This window comes from Halichondria panicea, chromosome 3 (assembly GCF_963675165.1).
Source record: "Halichondria panicea chromosome 3, odHalPani1.1, whole genome shotgun sequence".
Taxonomy (NCBI): domain Eukaryota; kingdom Metazoa; phylum Porifera; class Demospongiae; order Suberitida; family Halichondriidae; genus Halichondria; species Halichondria panicea.
Window position 1 is genome coordinate 7,874,579 of NC_087379.1, and position 22,722 is coordinate 7,897,300.

A 22,722-nucleotide genomic window follows, 5' to 3' on the forward strand; every position below is an offset into this window, starting at 1 on the left:
ACACTCCAGATCGCCTATAGTCTGTGCTGCGTGATGGTCCAGTAGCACTAGCTCCAGGGCTTATTAGAGTCTTGAAGCTGTGAGAGCAGGGAGGGTTGAAACACACTGGCATGATCAGGGTGTGTGTAACTTACAACAAGACAAAGAAGTTAATGACAGCCCAGCAAGTCAACGATACCGTCCACACTCTACTCAGCCATGACCTGTTCTCAAGACTTTACCTGCACACAGTAGAGTATGGAGTGTGTGTCAGCTAATATCACACTCACACTTACCTCCTGATAAATACACCATAGCTTCCTTGAATCTTGTTGTATGGAACTACTTGCACCACTTGTCTACACGTACACGTACTCGAACTCAGCTCCTACATTGTATTTGTGTGGAGACCACGCCCATTCTACTGTAGTGGGTGGCGTGGTCTCGATCTCTTGAGGGCAAAAAAAGGGGAGTATCTGCTATCTGATCAAATAATGGCTGACATACTCAGGGCTGCCAGGGCTGGTGACTTGAGTGCTTTGCGAGATGCCATCAAGAGGGGGGCTGATGTCAACAGTGTGGAGGTAAGCTGGTTTGTGGGTATGTAGAGCTGAAGCTGTGAAAGTATATTTTTGCTGTTGTACTATAAATTTAATACCTACCCAATCAAACTCAACCAATGATGTAATGCATAATGCATACTTAAATAAATGTACGGCATTTACATTGAACTTCCTGGTCTTGGCCGCTCGACTGTACCTTAGTACAGCGCCAACTCAGCTACGACTCAGACTGAACGCAATTAATAATTTTTATGGCTTATTAAAAGGCATACCAAGGCAAGTCACCTTTACTTGGCCTATACCATTGTTATGTGCATGCTTTTGATCAGCACTCCTGACTATCGGGAAGTAGCTTCCTACAGAGATGAAAAATCACACAGTAGATCCACCTGCGAGCTAGCTTGCTGAAAGGTTAGAGTTAGTGTTATATGTACTTTCGTGCGTGCACTGGTGGATAACGTCAGATACAACCACTCTATTAAATAATTCCAATCCCCTCTATGACACCGATGTGTTGTCAAAAGTTACTGCATGCTCTCACTCTTGTAGGGTGGGTGGACTCCACTCATGAGGGCAGCCTATGGAGGGCATACTGACTGTGCTAGAGAGCTGCTCTCCTCAGGAGCCGTGGTGAACCTGGCTAACAAGGTGAGTATCTGATTGTGTTTATAGGCAACATTATTAGGAATTATAATTATACGTGGACATTGAATTAAACTCACCTCTATGCTGAATAACTGTTGACAAGAATTCCATCAAATTGAATTGGGTGGGACTATTATTTTGGTTTGTGTGTGGATTTTAATCTGCCGTCGCTCAACTACGAGCTAGCTTGCTGAAAGATTAGAGTTAGTGTTATGTACTTCAGTGCGTGGGTGGATGATGTCAGATGCAACCACTCTATTATAGTAAATAATGCCAATCCTCTTTATTTACTTTATTTGTAATTACAGCACCAACTCTGACTGAATTCCATTATTTAAGTCCTCCAACGGTTGCTGTAATTAAAAGACGTAATTATTCGTGATGTCAGGCTCAAGGCAGTCGGCTTTTCTTTTATTATGCACATGCATTTGATTTGTAGAGCTGCTGTAAAATACAGAGACGAAAAATCAAACCGTACAGTTGGTCCACTGCATACTGAAAGATTGCACTCAACACTAGAATAGCTGTGCGCTTAAGCGCCACCATAATATTTTTGAGGTTATAAAAGTTGATTTAGGCGCTGTAAACTACGCTCACTGCACACTCAGTTTGGGGCAAATGGTAAATTCCAAAAATAAGTGTAACTATGATCTATCACACAGATGTGTTGTCAAAAGTTATTATTATGCTCTCACTCTTGTAGGATGGGCAGACTCCACTCTATTGGGCAGCCTATAATGGTCACACAGACTGTGTTAGACAGCTGCTCTCCTCAGGAGCAGTGGTGGACCTGGCTAACAAGGTGAGTATCTGATACTAAACTGATGGTCTATAGGAGTTATAATTATACATGGACATTGCCTTAAAATCACCTCTATGCTGAATAATTGTTGACAAGCATTCCATGGAATTGATTGGGTTGACTATTATTTTGGTTTGTGTGGATTTTAATCTACCGTCAGCCTCAACTACGAGCTAACTTGCTGAAAGGTTAGAGTTAGTGTTATGTACTTTTGTGTGTGTGGATGGATGACGTCAGATGCAACCACTCTATTATAGTAAATATTGCCAATCCTTACTTTATTTGTAATTACAGCACCAACTCTGACTGAATTCCATTATTTAAGTCCTCCAACGGTTGCTGTAATTAAAAGACGTAATTATTTGTGATGTCAGGCTCAAGGCAGTCGGCTTTTCTTTTATTATGCACATGCATTTGATTTGTAGAGCTGCTGTAAAATACAGAGACGAAAAATCAAACCGTACAGTTGGTCCACTGCATACTGAAAGATTGCACTCAACACTAGAATAGCTGTGCGCTTAAGCGCCACCATAATATTTTTGGGGTTATAAAAGTTGATTTAGGCGCTGTAAACTACACTCACTGCACACTCAGTTTGGGGCAAATGGTAAATTCCAAAAATAAGTGTAACTATGATCTATCACACAGATGTGTTGTCAAAAGTTATTATTATGCTCTCACTCTTGTAGGATGGGGAGACTCCACTCATCATGGCAGCCAGTAGAGGTCACACAGACTGTGTTAGACAGCTGCTCTCCTCAGGAGCAGTGGTGGACCTGGCTAACAAGGTGAGTATCTGATACTAAACTGATGGTCTATAGGAGTTATAATTATACATGGACATTGCCTTAAAATCACCTCTATGCTGAATAATTGTTGACAAGCATTCCATGGAATTGATTGGGTTGACTATTATTTTGGTTTGTGTGGATTTTAATCTACCGTCACTCAACTACGAGCTAACTTGCTGAAAGGTTAGAGTTAGTGTTATGTACTTTTGTGTGTGTGGATGGATGACGTCAGATGCAACCACTCTATTATAGTAAATATTGCCAATCCTTACTTTATTTGTAATTACAGCACCAACTCTGACTGAATTCCATTATTTAAGTCCTTCAACGGTTGCTGTAATTAAAAGACGTAATTATTTGTGATGTCAGGCTCAAGGCAGTCGGCTTTTCTTTTATTATGCACATGCATTTGATTTGTAGAGCTGCTGTAAAATACAGAGACGAAAAATCAAACCGTACAGTTGGTCCACTGCATACTGAAAGATTGCACTCAACACTAGAATAGCTGTGCGCTTAAGCGCCACCATAATATTTTTGAGGTTATAAAAGTTGATTTAGGCGCTGTAAACTACGCTCACTGCACACTCAGTTTGGGGCAAATGGTAAATTCCAAAAATAAGTGTAACTATGATCTATCACACAGATGTGTTGTCAAAAGTTATTATTATGCTCTCACTCTTGTAGAATGGGTGGACTCCACTCATGGTGGCAGCCTTGGGAGGTCACACAGACAGTGTTAGAGAGCTGCTCTCCTCAGGAGCAGTGGTGGACCTGGCTGACGAGGTGAGTATCTGATACTAAACTGATGGTCTATAGGAGTTATAATTATACATGGACGTTGCCTTAAAATCACCTCTATGCTGAATAATTGTTGACAAGCATTCCATGGAATTGATTGGGTTGACTATTATTTTGGTTTGTGTGGATTTTAATCTACCGTCACTCAACTACGAGCTAACTTGCTGAAAGGTTAGAGTTAGTGTTATGTACTTTTGTGTGTGTGGATGGATGACGTCAGATGCAACCACTCTATTATAGTAAATATTGCCAATCCTTACTTTATTTGTAATTACAGCACCAACTCTGACTGAATTCCATTATTTAAGTCCTCCAACGGTTGCTGTAATTAAAAGACGTAATTATTTGTGATGTCAGGCTCAAGGCAGTCGGCTTTTCTTTTATTATGCACATGCATTTGATTTGTAGAGCTGATGTAAAATACAGAGACGAAAAATCAAACCGTACAGTTGGTCCACTGCATACTGAAAGATTGCACTCAACACTAGAATAGCTGTGCGCTTATGCGCCACCATAATATTTTTGGGGTTATAAAAGTTGATTTGGGCGCTGTAAACTACGCTCACTGCACACTCAGTTTGGGGCAAATGGTAAATTCCAAAAATAAGTGTAACTATGATCTATCACACAGATGTGTTGTCAAAAGTTATTATTATGCTCTCACTCTTGTAGGATGGGGAGACTCCACTCATCATGGTAGCCAGTAGAGGTCACACAGACAGTGTTAGAGAGCTGCTCTCCTCAGGAGCAGTGGTGGACCTGGCTGACGAGGTGAGTATCTGATACTAAACTGATGGTCTATAGGAGTTATAATTATACATGGACGTTGCCTTAAAATCACCTCTATGCTGAATAATTGTTGACAAGCATTCCATGGAATTGATTGGGTTGACTATTATTTTGGTTTGTGTGGATTTTAATCTACCGTCACTCAACTACGAGCTAACTTGCTGAAAGGTTAGAGTTAGTGTTATGTACTTTTGTGTGTGTGGATGGATGACGTCAGATGCAACCACTCTATTATAGTAAATATTGCCAATCCTTACTTTATTTGTAATTACAGCACCAACTCTGACTGAATTCCATTATTTAAGTCCTCCAACGGTTGCTGTAATTAAAAGACGTAATTATTTGTGATGTCAGGCTCAAGGCAGTCGGCTTTTCTTTTATTATGCACATGCATTTGATTTGTAGAGCTGATGTAAAATACAGAGACGAAAAATCAAACCGTACAGTTGGTCCACTGCATACTGAAAGATTGCACTCAACACTAGAATAGCTGTGCGCTTATGCGCCACCATAATATTTTTGGGGTTATAAAAGTTGATTTGGGCGCTGTAAACTACGCTCACTGCACACTCAGTTTGGGGCAAATGGTAAATTCCAAAAATAAGTGTAACTATGATCTATCACACAGATGTGTTGTCAGAAGTTATTATTATGCTCTCACTCTCGTAGGATGGGCGTACTCCACTCATAGAGGCAGCCAAGTATGGTCACACTTACTGTATTAGGGAGCTGCTCTCCTCAGGAGCCGTGGTGGACCTGGCTAACAAGGTGAGTATCTGATTGTGTTTATAGGCAGCATGTTTGTGACCATTAATTTTCATCATTTGGCAAATGAAATATTTGCGCATGAACTTACAATTATGCACATTGCCAGTATTTTAATTGTTACGTTTTGCTTATAATTTTACGCTTATCTTGCTTATTTGTGTCTAAGTTGACGAACTGGGCTGCATACGTTTTCGTGGATATGTTGTACACAAATGAATAATTATGATACGTACGTAGCACTTAAAAGGTTGTACAGTTTAATAACATAGCTGGATAGTTGCATTTTTGCTCTTTGCCAATCCCTTTCCTTTACTTTATTTATGGTCTATCGCACAGATGTGTTCTCAAAAGTTACTGTATGCGCGCTCTCACTCTTGTAGGGTGTCTGATTTGCTAAATTTTCTGTGACCTACATACATATATATACATGCAGTTGTAGGTGTACTGTACATCATTGTTAAGTACATGTACTGACAATCACATGCATGACTGTACATTTCCTTAGTGCTTTAAACTGATGTCCCAGTCATTTGTACCTTAACAGATATCCCCAACCTCTTAATATGCAATTACCGTTGCCAGTATTGCTCTGTCAGCAAATTACATGTAATACGCATTAGACCACTTTACCTCTTACAATGTACGTCTCATCCCTTCATATGATCATCATCACAGCGTGGACAGACTGCTCTGATGGTGGCCAAGGAATCATTTCACTCTAACCCTTCAGTAATAAAGCTGCTGGAGGAAGCTATTGAATCACATGTGAGTCCATACCTCAATAATGCACACACTGATCATGGGTGTTTTAGTTTACATAATTATGTACATGTTCATCAATGAAATAATGGCATCGTTTTCTTTTCGTTTACTTTGCCGATTTTTGATTATTTTCACTGATGAGCTCGTACTTTTCTTTGATACAGTAATACTGTCAGTGATGTAATTTAGTGGTCTTAACTGTATTACAGTTCCAATATTACACACACCCAAACAACATGAATACCATTACATGTTCCTCCTCCCCCCCACACACACACACACACACACAGTCACGTCCGCAGTCTGTTCCAGTCCTCCCCAGGAACTGGACTGTTGTCACTGACACAGAAACGTGAGTGGCTATTGCACAGTTGAGTCACTAGCTTTATGAATGTGAGTCAAAATAGGAAGAAGCCAGTCTACCAGAACAAGGCAGCAGGGGAAACCGTCTCAACACCACCTGGATGTAAGTGTGTGCTTGTGCTGTATCCAGCACATGATTCTGTGTGTTTACCTCCTGTGTAGATCCCCTGCACCAAACCTCCGCACACCCTGATGTCACTTTTTACGACAAGCCTCAAGAGAAGGAGTTCACCTCCAGTGGTGGTTATGCTGACTTTGATAATGGAGTTCACGTGACTGTTCCAGCTAATGCTGTCCCAGCAGGGACCTCTGTGGGCATTAAAGTCCAACCCAGCCTTGCCTCCAAAGAGGTATTTGTGATGCCTGAGGGCATTCAGTCTGCCAGTCCGTCCTACTTGATCTCTGGTGAAGGTCTAAGCGGAGAGGTGACCCTGGGCATGGAGCATCATGTACGAGTGTCCACCCAACAAGAAGCTGATGACCTCCTCTTTCTCCAAGCTGACTCGTCTCCCAAGAGATCTGGTTCTCATAGTGTCTATAAGTTCAAGGAAGTGCCAGAGGGAAGGTCGAAGGCAGAGTTCACTCCTGGAGGGAACACTGGGAGACTGACGCTGGGCACACGACTGAAGAACTTCTTTAAAATTGGTCAGAGAAGAAAAAAAGGTGAATATTTGGAAGTGTGAATGACTTCTATTTCAACAACAACATGTACAGGCAAGACTGGCAATGACCTCTACACTGTCAGAGTCTACCGGTCTCCTCCACACACAACTGGGGACAGGCTAGCCATCATTGTAGCCAGTCTCTCTGGGAGCTTCTACGCTAAGGTATGGACTATATAGATTGTACATCATAGATCTAGTGTGTGTATTATCTTCTCATGGCTGTAATGGTATTCTAGTTGATGGATGAAGAGGTCATCCCACGAGACTATCCCAATGTGTCGAGAGAAGCGGCTGACAGGACAATTCAAGGATCACTGACGTTTGTCGATATGTGTGCCACTCTCAACATTCCCCCAGTGCAGGGATGGTCTGTGGAACCAGACAAAGAATTGGTAAAATGTGAAGTCGGACACACTCTTAAAATCACATTATCTTCATTTATCAGATCTCACGTAGTGAAGTGGATCAGCCTTTGATGGAGAAGTTCAGACCTGAGGATCTCCACGACTACCCTCCCAGGATAATCTGCAGGCTCTTCCCTGAGCAGAATGCTCCCAAGAGAACCACCTGTACCATCTCCTTGTCAGGACTACTGCCACAGGTCAAAGTTCACCTATCATTGGAAATACCCACCCCCAAAGTTGCTGTGGATACTACTAAACTACAGGTATTCACGTTTGTACAGTGTAGCCTCTTGAAATGGTGTAGTAGGTACCTTTGGACTAAATTTACCCACTTGATAGCTCTTTGTTAATTCAACTTGCACATGTATAAGTTAATTAATACACACACAGTTTTTGTTTACAATGTACATTGTAGTTAAGTCTCATTCCCATTTGTTTAGGAGGCCACTGATGAGTTGAAAAGGTCTGCCCTGGCAGTGAGTGACATACAACTTGGCTCTACTGTGAAGAGTATAGTGTCTCTGATGGAGAGAATGACTGCTGCTCTGAGGTACCACTCAATTGTCTAGTGGAAGTCTGATTATCACTTTTTTCTTCTAAAGGTCATCTTCTCTGAGTGAGCTGACAGCCCACACTGACTCCATACGGACAGAGATAGCGTCTGTCCTTGTAGTGACTAGGAGGGTTGTCGAGGAGTGCACAGTACAGAGCATCAGTAAGAACATGGGAGCCAGTCTCTCTAAGATAGAGACTTTATCTCACCAGCTTTGTCATGTGGCCAAGGTCAAACTCAGATACTGTCTAGGTGAGAACGTGTGTTTATGATATCAAGTGTTAGCTCTCATTCTCGTAGGTACAGACCAGTCAGAGGAGACAGCTGCTCTTGTTGACCTGGTGGAGAATGGAGCTAATCTGTTGAGAGCTGTGGACTGTCTACTCAGGGACATCCACACACTCAGTGGAGTCAGTGGTGAGTGTACATTGTCAGCTGTGTATTAAGTATTAAAGGTACCTACCTATTATGTGCATATGTTCATTTGTTCAATACCACATTCCCTATTGTTGTGTGCACTGGAAGCCGTGTACTGAGTCTGTTAGTCTGTTAGTCTCATTTCTTGTACATTGTGTAATTGTACGTGTGCCATAATCTTTCCACTTCCTCCTATTGTGTACTACCAGCCATATACAGTGTATTGTACATGTACTGAGTCTATTTGTTCACATTACATGTACTTAGGTCTCCAGTGTGTGGGCGTATCGTGCTGTAACCATTTCCTCTCACCTGCAGGTAACGCTGGCTACAGTGTGCTGGTGAGCTGCGGTACGAAGATAGTCCAGTCACTCTCTGAGGACCCGAAGGCCTTGGCCCTCCACCTCCTGTCAGCTGGGCTCATCACTTTATCTACTCTTGAGAAAACCAACGAGTATGTGAATGAGACCAAGAGAGAGAAGGCCACCAGACTGTACACTGCCCTGCTGGGTGTGGTCAAACACCACCCCCACAAGTACCACGAGTTTGTCTCCACTCTCAGACTCAACCCACTACACACTGACTTGGTCACACTATTAGATAGCAAGTACACGTAGTTTGTCCACACGTATATATACGCATAATTATTTTTTGTGTACATTCTTTTTGTTTATCCTTGATTTAATTTTGTCTGAGTCTTGAATTTTTATACTGAATTACATTCTTAACACAAAATTATAAACTCTGATTGCATGCATGGATGCCTAAAATTGTAGCCTCGATTCCATGCAGGCGTTATCAAAAAAGTCCTGGGATCTAATGCTTTACATGACAGTCACTGCATTAATTGTTTTACAGTATTTAATATCACTTGGGATACGCGAAGCGTTGAAAACATTTCGTAGATCATGATCAGTCCATTTCAGTTGTAGCTCTTTCATAGCTCTATTGATGCATTTTATGAATATATCTACCAATAATTATCACCTGCAGCTTAATTGTACATTGTACATGCACAGCTCAGAATAATGATGTAATCCACAGCCTGAGCCACCTCCTAGCGTTTATACAAAGCAATTGATTTCACCCCCTAGCTAGCGTTTATAACACAAAGAAACAGTAATTGAAATAAGATACAGCACGAAGTATCTTAATTAATTGACACGACACACACATATACATGACAGATAGAATGAATTTATAATAGTCTGGTAGTAGCAGTAACTATTTAGTTTGTTCAGTAGGTTGTGAGGTGTAGCCATTAGATATCAGAAGAAGGAGAATGATGACTCACCACTGGCTGTCTCATCTCCCCCGAATAGGAAACAGAAATCTGTGTCTGCGTGTGTGTGAGGAGGTAGATGGAGTCATCGAAAACAGGCTTTAATTTATAATTTTTATAGCCCAAACTTTTTGAAAACAGAAGATTTGGGCCCGAAAGTAATCACTGACCTAAGCACATCATATTGTAGCACTATACCAACAGCTACTAAATGCATATTTTAGATTTGAAATTGAACGTTCCCAACACAAGTTATGGGCTAGCATGACAAAGAGCAACACAAATTGCTACTACTATACACAGCACACACCGTAAAAAGTGCATTTCTATTATACAGCATACTAAAAGTAGCCCCATGCATGCAAATAAGTTTACCTGTGGCTCCAGTGGTTGTCTTGCTGACGTCAGGTGCCTCATCTTGTGAGAACAAGTTGAATCCTCCTCCATCATCATGAGCAGACTCTGAGCCTAACCCAGCAAACATGTCCCCAGTAGCACTCGTATCTATACAATGAGTGCATGGTCAATAAAGACATGGATAGTGAAGTACCTGGCTGATTCCCTAGTCCGGATAGAGAGCCTTCCATTCCATAAAACAATCCATTGTCATCTTCTCCAGTAAACTGCAAAAGCGTGTGTGGGTGAATGAGTGGGCGTGCACGAAGACTATACTGTATAGCGTGTAATTTTCGTGGGGCAAAATATTCGTGGTTTTCGTGGTTGGAGGTCTGACCACGAATATTTTACCCACAAATGAAGCGACCTTGCCTACCTTTACCTGCAGTGCAAGCAGCAACCACAAAAATATTACCCACGAAATTTCTCAATATTGCTGAACCACGAATATTTTGTCCCCCGAAAATTACCCGCTATACGGTACATTACTGCAATAAAAATTATTGTATAATTATAATTATGTAACAACATCGAGAGAGTGAGGAAGAAAAGGGGCCTGAGGCAGTGGGGGGGGATAATGGGGAAAACGAGAGAGTGGGGGACAAAATTATACAGGGAAAAAAAAGGACAAAACACAAATGAAATGCACGCGATGCACGAGCACCATGCTGACATACCTCAAGTTGTTGCTGGTCATTCACAGAGCTCTCCTGATAGTGTCCAGTCTGCCCAAAGTCACCAGCATAGTCTGTGCACTCCTGACCACTGTCACTGGTGAACAGAGTAGCAAATGATGTACTCTCCTGAGAAGTACTGCTTAACTCAAAACCACCCGACTCCTGCTGCAATGTTTGATTATCCATTTCAGCCACAGAATCTTGAATTTCAATGCCTACGTTATTTGTTGCTTTTGATAGAGATGATGGTTGCATGGGAGCTTGGTTATGCCCAGCTTGTGGTACAGTGGTAGTTGGTGTTTGCACTGCTGACAAGGACTGGCTTGTCGCTAAGGTTGATACAGTAGGCCTAATATTCGGTGTACTAAGAGTCACTTGAGGTGTTGACCTGGCAGTGGGTGGAGTGAACGATAGCAACCTTGGCCTCTGTTGTACTGGCGTGTGCAATAGAGGTATGCACGGTCTAGGAGGTGTGCTAATGGCCAGGGTGGGGATCTGGAAGTTTGAGCGAGGTCGATTAGTAGGTACTTTGAACACAGGTGATTGAAATGCTCCGGGGGATTGTGATATGGAGGCCCTGATAGCGGGTACACGTGAGGGCATGGTTAGTTTAGGGATCTCAAGTTGGTAGCGTGCTCGTGATGGAGTGCTTTGTTTCGGTGGTACTGTCAATGGTAGGATTGTTGGTGGGAGTATTCCAGGAGTACGTGGGCGTTGGGGTGTGTGGGTTGATTGAGTAACGATAGTTACAAATGTAGATTCCTCAGTGTCCATACGATTATCCTGTACGTAAATAATAATCATAGCAAAAGATAAATTATTACCTGAACTACTTTATTCTGACTGTCTCGTTTCTCTTTTTCTTGTTGTTTTTTCATCTCTTCAGCTTTGATCTTCTCACGTAGGACCTCAATATCTTTCTCTAGTAGAGTAGCTTGCTGAGGGTTGCCTGTCGTCATTTCCTGCCTCACTTTAGTTGTCTCCACATGAAGCTCAGCCCTGTCAAAGATAGTAATACAATAATGTCCATAGCAAAGACAACCTACATTTTGAGAACAAATGCGACCAGGGAAATTCTCTCTCCTATGGAAACAAGATACAGTAATATCAATAAATAGTACATAATTATACAATGCATGCATATATAAGTACCTTTTTGCTTTAGAGCAAAGATGGCTTTTTTTGTTTGGTTGATGTTCGTTTCCAGAGTTGAATCTACAGAGAGGCAAGTGATAAGTAGCAATAAACGGATTGTCAATACTCTCACTCTCTTGGCGAAAATTGTTCAGCTGTGTCTCAGTTGCCTGCATGCCCTGAGCTTTCTCTGTGCTGTTGTACTGAACTCTGTATCTCTCCCAGACACTCTCATACTTGGACAAGGATTCATTTTGCTCCCATCTGAAAAACGCAGTCTCATAATCATAATTAATTAATGCAACTTGTGTGTACTTCTCTGACTCCACTTCTTTCTGTGTTGTGAGTAGTTTCCCCTTCAGTGCATCCTCATGATCAGCAAGGACAATAGCAGTGCGTTTCAAACTTTGGTGGATTAATTTTAATGTTGATACAGCAATGGAAGTCACTACCTTTCACAGTTGTCTCTGTTGATGAGGAATTGCTTGTGGAGTTGTTTTGCATGCTCGTCCAAATCACTGATTGTTTTCTGAAACTGGAGTATCTGCTTCTGCTTTTCTTTGAGTTGAAACTGGCAGGCTAAATAAAACTCAAAATAATTATTTTATACGACAATTTACAATCAGTTTACATTGTGCTCTTTCTTGCTCGGCTTTGATAGCCTTCAATTGATGGTCGTTCTCGAATTCTGCAAAACAAAGGAACGATTAATTTTAACACAATGAGCATAATGCATATAACAGAACCTGTATTCTTCAGTATTTGGTCGAAGCCAGAGCCAGCTTCCTGTGCAGAGGTAGCCATTATTGCATTACTATGACAGCATCCTCTTCCACTCCTTTGTTGCCTTCTTTGACCTACGACAACTTCCTCTTCCGCTTTTTTGTTGCCTTCTTTCAGCTTTTAATTAACCCTCATGCACAAACCGCATGCATTTATAATTACAATTCCAACGATTCTTATAATACTAGCCAGAGAGTTGTGTAGGTCTAAAGAGAGAGTACTGAACAGCGTTGCTACTACCACACGGAGAAGGTGAAGCGGCCCGAATAAAGCCAATCGCTCTACAGAAGAAACCAGTGGCAGTGAACACAGCTAGCAGACAAGGACAAAGAGAATTATTATTGATTTTGATAGGAGGTGATTTGTCACATACGTTAATAACTAAATGCTCTCACTGGTTCACCTAGTACCTATATAAGGACACACTTGGTGTGTTGTGAATGACTTGCGTTACCATTCTAGTGATCCTGAAAGTGAATTTATTAATAATTATAGCAAAACTTTCTCTCTAGCTGCTCAAAACACCAGCCATATTATGGAGGAAACGAAAGTCATATACTACATTGATGACGAGGAAACCCCGTACCTGATGAAGATAGGCAAGCCACCAGAGCTGGTCACCCTTGGAGACTTCAAGGGACAGCTGAATCGCACATACATCAAGTTCTTTTTCAAGTCAGAAGACGATGATTTTGGGTGAGTTTAAAAATGGGACGTTATATTTTATTTTGATACTCTTGGAGAATAATTATGATAGGCACAAGGTCCATTGATTACTAGCTTGAGTCAATTAAGTTCCTTGTAGGGAATTGCAATTCAAATACACACTGTTGATAAACTATATTTGTGTGTGCTTGTGTGTCAGTTTTCATCCTAATCTAATAATGGCCCCATTCACAACCCCATTCCATTTCACACCTCAAGGTCTTAATGGATCCATTTCGCACTATTCACACACACACACTAGCTCTCCTTATGTTGTCTGTGTGTAGCCAGGCCCCCATTAGGATATGTTTCACTCAATCAGGTTTACTTGTACCGCACTGCATAGCTTGGCAGTGATGTGTGTTTCTTGGAAATTTCTGTAAAAAAAGCAAATTTTTGGGCACTTGCTTTCTTATTAAAACACCTGCTGCTGTGTTGGTCAATGTGTGGCAGGAAGGTAATATAATCATTGGTACTTAATGACATCCTTAGTGGATAGCCTGAACTATATGTTGTGGTGTTGAGGTCACTTTGATGTTTCCTTTGATCTCTGACCCACATCCAGGGGTAGTTGTGATCTAAGAGAGGCTCTGTCTTTATTCATAGTTTGTACAGCTGATTAGTTGCCAAGTAACTACTATTAACTCTTTAGCCTATTAACTCTTTTAGCCTTGGCCTGTATATAGAAACTGTGAACTGTATGTCTACCTTTGATGACTCTGGCCATCATTGTCATTATAGAATGTATATAGTAGTATATAGCGGGTAGATGAGGTAGACACATTCCCATAGCTAGCACTGTTGATTGGGATTAATGTCAGGAATTTCCAATAATGAGTTCAATCTCCTTTTGGCGGCTGTTGTTTCATGTGTTAGTAGTTGTTGTTACAGTGTATCTGTATCTGTAGTCCTGTCTCTTTGAAGTTGATTATCTGTGATCTTGGAACAGTGTTTGTTTTATCGCACTCAGCTGAAGTCTGTAGGAGAAAGGATAATTGTTTAGAATGTTTTATGTATCAGATGTCAGTCCAAAATATGCAATATATATTATACAGTAGTCTATCCTTTGTACTGACAATTGGCATGTACTCTATAGCTAGTGTGTATAGCTAGCATGTAGCATATCTCTGAGATGGCTTATGTGTCATCTGTACGTGGGTGTGTGTGTGTGTGTTTGAAGAGGACCAGTTTCCCTGGAGCACCTAGGCAAGGGTTGCTAGTGGATACTGTCTAGCTGGCTGTGAAATGGCTTAGTTTGGTAATAAGTCTACTGAATTGAAAGGTGGATCTGGATATTACTATATACAGCTGTGTATCTCTTAGACTGACAGTGTGTGTCTTTAACTTCAGCTGGTGCTGTTCATTCACCTTTTGTTGGGGTATTTGGCAGGTGCTCCAGCACTTGTAGGGCTCCCAATGCTTTGGTCCTATTGAGCATAATAGCCTCAGAGGGTAGTCTGCTACACTGGCTGTGTGTGCCCCCATGGTTTCAGGTCAGCATACCCAGGGAAAATGGAATTAATTAAATTACTAATGATACAAATTCAGTTAGCTAATTATAGACTAATACAAAACTCCTCTGTCTGTTGTGTGTGGAGCATATTATTTCAAGGGATTCCACAGGTAACAAGATAGTTTTTATATATGTGGGGAGAGATGCCCATACATTTTTTGTTATTTTTCACATCATTATATTCACTGTGGCTTCATTATGTATGCAGTGTTGTTAAGGAAGAACTGGCTGAAGATGATGCTCTACTGCCCCAGGTCAATGGTCGTGTGGTGTGCTGGGTAAGTACCTCACTATATTACGGTGTGTGTGTTATGTCTATGTTATGTGGTGCTCAAGTTCAAAGCATATTTTGTGAAGGTTTTAGTGATCACCATGGCCACTGTTCTGTGGTTAATTGCTGACTATATATAGATAGTCCAGACCCTGTTCTGTGTTTTCTCTGTGTGTGTGTATTCCAATTAGCTCTAGTAGAATGTGTTTCTCACACTTATGGCTGGTGTTGTTAATATCACCACCTTAACACTCCAGCCAGGTGGTGTTGCCAGTAGTTGCCTACCATGCACACTCCTCTCCCCCAGTAGTTGCCTACCACACTCCTCCCCCCCAGTAGTTGCCTACCACACTCCTCTCCCCCAGTAGTTGCCTACCACACTCTTCCCCCCCAGCAGTTGCCTACCACACTCCTCTCCCACAGTAGTTGCCTACCACACTCCTCTCCCCCAGTAGTTGCCTACCATACTCCTCTCCCCCAGTAGTTGCCTACCACACCCCCCCCCCCCCCCAGTAGTTGCCTACCACACTCCCCCCCCCCCAGTAGTTGCCTACCACACTCCCCCCCCCCCCAGTAGTTGCCTACCACACCCCCCCCCCAGTAGTTGCCTACCACACTCCTCTCCCCCAGTAGTTGCCTACCACACTCCTCCCCCCCAGTAGTTGCCTACCACACTCCTCCCCCCAGTAGTTGCCTACCACACTCCTTTCCCCCAGTAGTTGCCTACCACACTCCTCCCCCCCAGTAGTTGCCTACCACACTCCTCCCCCCCAGTAGTTGCCTACCACACTTCTCTCCCCCAGTAGTTGCCTACCACACCCCCTCTCCCCCTCCAGGTGGTCACAGAGTCCAATGTGTCAGGATCTGAGGCAGGTGGCTCCAAGGGAGACTCTGAATCTGTGTAAGTATTCTACCTCCTAGTATTTGGCAATATTGATATAGAGGGTGTTGCATTGCAAGGCAGGTTAGATAATTTGTTTCTTGATGTGTGTATTAGTTCTGGTTAGGTTTGGCATGTGTGTAGTGTTCAAACAAGCCAGCAACGATAACTGTACAAGCTGACGAGATCAAATAAAGGCTCTGGCCACCACCTACATACATACATTGCTGTATACATCTCCTGTTTAGTAGTCAGCTTGTACAGGTTATGATTGATGTGGTCCATGGTCTGGTGGTTGTGGTTGTGGTGTTGTATAATCACATGATGTGTCTTTGATCTCACGTGATGTGTCTTTGATCTCACAGGAGAGGGGGTAAAGAAGCTGACGGAATGTCGATTATCTCAGGGAGTAAGTACATCTTGGCAAATTATATATAAGCTATGCCTAATTACAATGGTCACGATGTGCATTGCCAAAATCAAAAATTCCTAGAATTTGTAATTTAAATAATTTATTCCTTAACTTCCGCTATTCCTTGGTGACATGTACATGATTGTATGCCCACAAGCTACAATATTATATCCCCAACATTGCCATGTAATTACACACGTATATTTTCCGCCCACTCCACACAGCCTCTAAGGCCTCGCGTCGTCACCATCACAAGCATCGTCACAGCTCCTCGGGTCGACAGCACCGCTCACACAGACATCGCGTGGGCGGGGGAAGCACAGTGAGCGGCACTGATCTAGAGTCTGCCACGGACTTCACCACGGAAACAGAGACCTCTTGCTGCGATACTGAAGACGCTACAAGGTAAGCTTATAATGTATGAATCTGCACACACGATATTTATCCCATCATAATAATTATTATCGCTAGCTTACAGTGATACCTTCAAGTATGGTACAATTGTGTATTTTAAGTTTCAAAGGGGGCCTCACACACACACACACACACACACACACACACACACAACGCCATCTCCCTCCACACACACACACACACACAACGCCCTTCACACACACACACACAACGCCCCTCACACACACACACACACACAACGCCATCTCCCTCCACACACACACACAACGCCATCTCCCTCCACACACACACACACACAACGCCCCTCTCACACACACACACACACAGCGCCCCTCTCACACACAACACACACACAACACACTCACACACACACACTTTAGCCGTGTCAGCTCCAGCACTCTCACATCACTTAGACCACGCAAGAAGATTCTCACCAAACACCGACCCAAACTACCTCGAGTAAGTCTGTCCCTTTATAATCAATATGACATATGTTCGTGCGTGTGCCTGTGTGTGTGTGTGTGTGTGCATGTGCGTGGGTGTGAGTGTGTACTAAGCCAGATTCAAGTGTACAGTGTGAATGAGATAACAATGCTCCAAACATACCGATTTCCATTTAGCGATTCATGCTTTGGTGAGAAAATCCCACATTGTATAAGGTCTCAGCTTTTAGCTCCTATTAGCGTGAACTATTGACTGGGCACTCAGACCATTTTATGACCCATTGTCTTGCAAGGTATACAAATCCCCCTTCACTACAAGGGTATTAGCAGTCATCAAAGCTGAACAAGTGTTAGAACACATACAGCCCTCTTGTTCACACAGAGGTAGTCTCTGTACTTGATTGCTTTGACTCGTGGCATACTAGGGCAAGATGAGCGAATTAAAGGATTTGATTGCCAAGTATTTTGTTTGGAAACAGTTACTTTTGATGTATTTAACTTGTGATGGGCTTGTGGTCTCAGCATATGTTGTGGTAGTGTGTGTGGTGTGGGATAAGGCTGCCCCAGACCGCAACACAATTCCTCAAGAAGCTGTGCAGTTTATACTTAATATATGTTACTTGATATTCTGACCTTTGTCTGTATACCATATAGCGGGTATATTTCGAGGGTATAAATGTTTGTGGTTTTCGCGGATTAGGCATGTACCGCAAATTTAATATCACATGCATGCATGCTGCAAAAAGGCGCTATTCCACGAAAATTAAATCTGCAAAACCTTTCTAAAGGCATTTCCGTGAAGATTTGTACCCTTGAAATATACCCGCTATACAGTACCTTATGCACTACACTGTTGTGTGTGTGTGTGTGGGTGGGTGTGTGTGTGGGTGTGTGTGTGTGTACTGACTCCCCCTCTCCTCCTCACAGAGCATCTCCACCAGCACCATAACAACCACCACAATGACAGATCTCTCCACCACACAGATTGTTAAAGTCACACTCAATATGGGTAAGTAGTTCTACTTTAATTATATACAGAATACGTTATTCGTGGCGATGGATGGATTCTCTCTTAATTCTTGTTTATAAAACAGTAGTTTATCTTTTACACACTATTATAATTCGTACAAATTGGAGCAGATTATAATTATGATTTCTGTATAGAGTGATTAGACTGGTTAGTGTAGTACTCAGTGAATCACCATCATCACATGCGAACAGTTCAAGTACAACAGTGTGTGTAATGGTTTGTTTCTTCTCCTGCAGACACTGTTAATTTCCTTGGTATCAGTATAGTGGGACAGACCAATGAAGAAGGAGCAGGAGGCATTTATGTGGGCTCAGTCATGAAGGGGTGAGTATCGCTATGTACGTGTGCAACTATTGTAACTAGAGCTCTTTGTTACATTGCAACAGAACTTTTATTCAACATAATTATTCTAACGGCCCTAACTTTAGTACCGTTGATCCGATATCAAAAATTTTATGATTTTCTGAAAGCTTAGGAAAAGACCTTTCAAATGGTGTGTTTCAATCCAAAATTTTGTTGGGGCCATAATTTGTCATTTTTCGGCCTTGGACCATGGGCTATTATTCATGGTATAGCCAAATTGGCAAATACTTTTATCTCTCAAATATGAAATTTGATGACAACTTTTGAAAGGTCTTTTTCTAAGCTTTCAGAAAATCATAAAATTGTTGAAATTGGATCCACGGAATTCAAGTTATGGCAGCTGAAAGAGTTCCCAAACCACACACACACACACACACACACACACACACACACACACACACACACACACACACACACAGTGGAGCAGTGGCAGCTGACGGGAGGATAGAGCCTGGGGACATGTTGTTGGAGGTTAACGACATCTCCTTTGAGAACATGAGCAATGACGATGCTGTGAGGACACTCAGGGAGATTGTACAACACCCTGGGTAAGTCATCCATACAGTAACAGTAGTGAGGGTCAAGTACTGGCAGTACTGGCAGCTTCTTTCTTCCTTGATCTCTCCCACTCTCTCTTCTTTCTTCCCTGGTGGCACTGCACATGTAGTGCAGCTAGCTAATGCTTCTCTTGTATGTAATTACATTACTCAAATTTATGGTGCTATTCTGATGTACAGTGTAATGGTGGGCATAATATTGCATGGTTGTGTATAATTACATCACTCTGACTCTAGTAATATAATTAAAGGATACTGTTACAGTATTAGGCATATTGGAAGGTTATTGTTTCATGGCCCCCCTCCCACTGTTGTGTGGCATGCTGACTGCCTTGACCCCTCCTCCCTCCTACAGGCCCATCACACTGACAGTGGCCAAGTGCTGGGAGCCAGAGCCAATAGTGCCCAACTTTGAGCCAAGATGTGAGTACACAAAACATCTGCTTCATATCATCATTAAGACTTCAAACATAACGAAATGTTTCGTCTAATTGTTGTTAGATGTGTGTGTCCATGGTATCTGTTATATCCACTGTTTATACGAATAATAACTATGCCCAGTTGTTTTCTATATTCCATCTTGTTATTTCTACTTGTGCAGTGGAACCAATTCGTCCTATTGACCCGTCAGCCTGGGTCATGCAGACCAATCAGCATCAAGCTGACTACCAAGCCTATCGTCGCCAGTTTGCCGGGAGCCCCACTCTGAGTACTATGACCTCAAACTCCTCCCCAAGCCTCACCTCGTCCATTCCTGAATCTGAACGTGAGTACATCACTCCCAGTATTAATCAGGTTTCAAATAAAAACCTGATATACGATACGAATAGCAAGCATTTTCCATACAATTTACATCACAATATACCCCCCCCCACACACACACACACTCATCACAATATACCCCCCCCCCACACACACACACATCACAATATACCCCCCCCCACACACACATCACTATACACCCCACACACACACACACACACACACACACACACACACAGGTGACCTGGTGAAGCTCACGCTGACCACGCCCATGTATAGGATAGCGAAGGCCCTGGCCACACCTAAATCTGGACTAGAAGTAACAGATCGAATCTGGCTCAAAATGACCATTCCTAAATCCTTTATTGGTAAGTCAATATCTCAACCCCACACACGTGTGAAGTGTAAGGCTGCTGATTACTATTTTGTAGCATCTATGTAAATATTGTGATCCTTCCCATAACTGTTCCCTTTGATAATTAAAAGTTCACACGCCACGCTGTGACACACGCATACATACCTCTGCACCACAAAAGCCTAGACGTGTGCCTATGGCTGCCCACGTTATAATTATACCAAATAGCGAGTAGTTTTCGTGGGCAAGCTGACCTCGATGAAATTTTACCCACGAAAACCTAGGCGTGGTTTACTGGAAATCATGCAATACAGTGCCCGTAATGAAGCAAAAAATGACATTTAGCTAATTTTTCCCCCCACGGAAATTGCCCGCTATACGGTAGTCGATATCTCTAACTGTATCCATCATACCTCCCCCTCTCTCCCGTGTAGGCTCTGACCTGGTAGACTGGTTGCATACCAACGTGGATGGTTTCATCGATCGCCGCCATGCTAGAAAGTATGCCGCTCTCATGCTCAAACATGGCTTCCTACGTCACACGGTCAACAAGATCACATTCTCTGAGCAATGTTATTACGTGTTTGGGGACTTCAAGGCAGCTGCCAATTCACTGCCCTCAGGTAAGCACTTGTACACATACAGTGTGATGCTATGGACATACATGTAGAGGTATAGAGTAGTGCTTTAAGAACATAGATGTGAGGGGCTATTAAATAAGCTGGAAATGAAATTATCGATAACATAGTGGAGTACAACTGTAGCCATTTGTACTTGCTAAGAGGCTCTTGTGGCCATCTTTTTGTAACTCTGACAAATAAGTTGTGTCAGGAGTAACCTATTCCTAGGTCCTAGCTTGACAGCATAAATATCACTACTTTAATATTACTTGTTGTATGGTCTCATAAATTAGCGTGTGAGAGAGTTCTATATAATTTATATTCACACAAACTCCTCCTCCTTCAGAATTCAGCCACCTTGCCCTCAGCAATGACTCGGGAGACGCGGACACTCTGGGTCCGTTGCCAGGACAACACGGAGGCTGGGGTTCATCTGATGGAGAGTTCTCTGTTGCATACGAGTATTACCAGCACAAGCAGCCGGGGCAGATGTCCAACTCCAGCAAATCAAGCTCCCCATCTCCTGGTGAGTGGTGATTGAAACCATCTAGCTAGTATCAGGATTTACTACTGTTAATATTCTTACATTGTACCCTTCCTTTCTTCCTCACTATCCACCACTCTCTTCCCGTTTATTTCTAAGCAAGCCACTTAAGTATACACTGTACATGTATATACTAGCCTCGATCCCAGGCCTCTTGGTGAAAAGAGGCCTGGGATCGAGGCTAGTATAATATTCGTCTTCTTGAAAGTGACCTGGAATCGGGGCTAATATTGTACTGTCATAATTATAATTAAAACCCCGCCCCCTTCCTCTGCAGGAGACAAACAGCATATGTATGCCAGCAGGTCATCTGGTAGCAGCTCGGCCAGTGGCACCTCTAACTCTCAACAATCTCGTCAACAACGCCCCTCGAGCGGAAACTCTAACTCTAATAACCGTGGCAACATGGCTGTTCATCCGTATAATCCTAACATACGTCGTTCACCGTCAATAAGCTCGTCAAGCGAGTTTACGAGTGTCTCCCAGCAACAGATGCCCCCACCCCCGCCATACCAACATCCTCAAGGAGTTGGGGTTCTTGTGGAGCCAGACCGTGCAGCAGTTTTTCTGGTCTTCCAACAATCCTGTGCATAGGTTGCACACGTTAAAGAGGTACTGTGGTTCGTTTTGGCTTGAGGGCTGCCCAGATGTGGAAGAAAGAATTCTGTGATCTGTTTGCTCATTTTTCCTCTAATTACCAACGCGCCGTCTAAAAATAATTACTCGCACATGTGGAGCTCCATTTGGAGTTTCAAAATTACTTTAGAGGCTTCATGGCGCATCTTTAGAGGGGAGCCTTAAAAAGAGCTTATACGGTATACGTGTACTGATCGAGTCTGTTAGTCTGTTAGTCTCATTTCTTGTATTATATTGTGCATATGCCATATTCCTTCCGCCATTGAGTCTATTTGTTCACATTACATGTACTTAGTGCTATACATGTGTGGGCGTATCATTTCCTCTTTCACACAGATATAGTATTGTAATCCACGTACACCATTTCCTTTGCTGACCCTCACCCTATCCACACTACAGGCCTGGCAGAGAGGATAGACATTGAACACCCTCTACTCAACAACGAGATTGAGACAACAGAGTTCATACATTTGGCGGCTTATTTCGACAACGTGAGAATGTACTCTCTAGCGTTGGGACTCACTCCTGCTCAGCAAGCTGATGTGAGGCAGATTAAAGTTTTAGAAGACACGCAAACGGCCATGATGCAGTGCTTGTCCCTGTGGCAGGGGAGTAACCCAGCTGCTGCAACATATAAAACTCTTAT

At 42.6% G+C, this 22,722-nt stretch overlaps 5 protein-coding genes across 6 annotated transcripts in view; 2 read left to right on the forward strand and 3 right to left on the reverse strand.

Annotated features, from left to right (window-relative positions):
• Positions 1–365, reverse strand: part of LOC135334167 (selenoprotein K-like) — a 148,615-nt gene extending 148,250 nt beyond the window's left edge. Inside the window, exon 1 of the mRNA XM_064529248.1 lies at positions 276–365. Within this exon, the coding sequence (XP_064385318.1) occupies positions 276–294 (19 nt within the window). The 5' untranslated portion in view covers positions 295–365. The remainder of the gene's footprint in view (positions 1–275) is intronic.
• The window catches only part of LOC135334164 (selenoprotein K-like), a 95,030-nt gene that overhangs the window by 69,929 nt on the left and 2,379 nt on the right, over positions 1–22,722 (reverse strand). The gene's annotated exons all lie outside the window — the stretch shown is intronic.
• The window catches only part of LOC135334127 (ankyrin repeat and KH domain-containing protein mask-like), a 45,960-nt gene continuing 23,662 nt past the window's right edge, over positions 425–22,722 (forward strand). Inside the window, exon 1 of the mRNA XM_064529190.1 lies at positions 425–563. Within this exon, the coding sequence (XP_064385260.1) occupies positions 474–563 (90 nt within the window). The 5' untranslated portion in view covers positions 425–473. The remainder of the gene's footprint in view (positions 564–22,722) is intronic.
• LOC135334140 (uncharacterized) lies at positions 9,398–12,687 on the reverse strand. 2 transcript variants are annotated; one of them, XM_064529210.1, is made up of 12 exons: positions 12,535–12,687; positions 12,420–12,476; positions 12,241–12,367; positions 12,104–12,193; positions 11,922–12,052; positions 11,807–11,869; positions 11,701–11,737; positions 11,488–11,653; positions 10,655–11,437; positions 10,132–10,204; positions 9,957–10,085; positions 9,398–9,638 (listed from the first exon to the last, which is right to left on the reverse strand). In XM_064529210.1, exons 1-12 carry the CDS (start codon positions 12,590–12,592, stop codon positions 9,568–9,570), a joined length of 1,785 nt encoding a protein of 594 aa, XP_064385280.1. In that variant the 5' UTR covers positions 12,593–12,687; the 3' UTR covers positions 9,398–9,567. The 2 variants fall into 2 exon arrangements, with proteins under 2 accessions (XP_064385280.1, XP_064385279.1); XM_064529209.1 differs by having other exon boundaries at positions 11,479–11,653; positions 12,535–12,683.
• Positions 12,718–22,619, forward strand: LOC135334137 (segment polarity protein dishevelled homolog DVL-3-like). Its single transcript, XM_064529204.1, has 16 exons — positions 12,718–12,928; positions 13,084–13,267; positions 14,998–15,067; positions 15,897–15,961; positions 16,306–16,349; positions 16,577–16,757; positions 17,147–17,225; positions 18,137–18,218; positions 18,476–18,563; positions 19,022–19,150; positions 19,515–19,582; positions 19,761–19,925; positions 20,161–20,289; positions 20,711–20,899; positions 21,243–21,422; positions 21,718–22,619. The coding sequence occupies exons 2-16, from the start codon at positions 13,107–13,109 to the stop codon at positions 22,032–22,034; spliced, it is 1,947 nt and encodes a 648-aa protein (XP_064385274.1). The 5' UTR covers positions 12,718–12,928; positions 13,084–13,106; the 3' UTR covers positions 22,035–22,619.

What these genes read in the sequence shown, in the direction of transcription:
- LOC135334140 (XM_064529209.1), bottom strand. Translation starts at nt 12,592, where the DNA reads ATGGCTACCTCTGCACAGGAAGCTGGCTCTGGCTTCGACCAAATACTG. An exon ending in CGAGCAAGAAAGAGCACAAT is followed by an intron (nt 12,368 to 12,419) that starts GTAAACTGATTG and finishes AGTTTTATTTAG; the next exon opens with CCTGCCAGTTTCAACTCAAA. An exon ending in AACAGAGACAACTGTGAAAG is followed by an intron (nt 12,194 to 12,240) that starts GTAGTGACTTCC and finishes AATCCACCAAAG; the next exon opens with TTTGAAACGCACTGCTATTG.
- LOC135334137 (XM_064529204.1), top strand. Translation starts at nt 13,107, where the DNA reads ATGGAGGAAACGAAAGTCATATACTACATTGATGACGAGGAAACCCCG. An exon ending in AAGGGAGACTCTGAATCTGT is followed by an intron (nt 15,962 to 16,305) that starts GTAAGTATTCTA and finishes TTGATCTCACAG; the next exon opens with GAGAGGGGGTAAAGAAGCTG. An exon ending in GCCCAACTTTGAGCCAAGAT is followed by an intron (nt 19,583 to 19,760) that starts GTGAGTACACAA and finishes CTACTTGTGCAG; the next exon opens with TGGAACCAATTCGTCCTATT.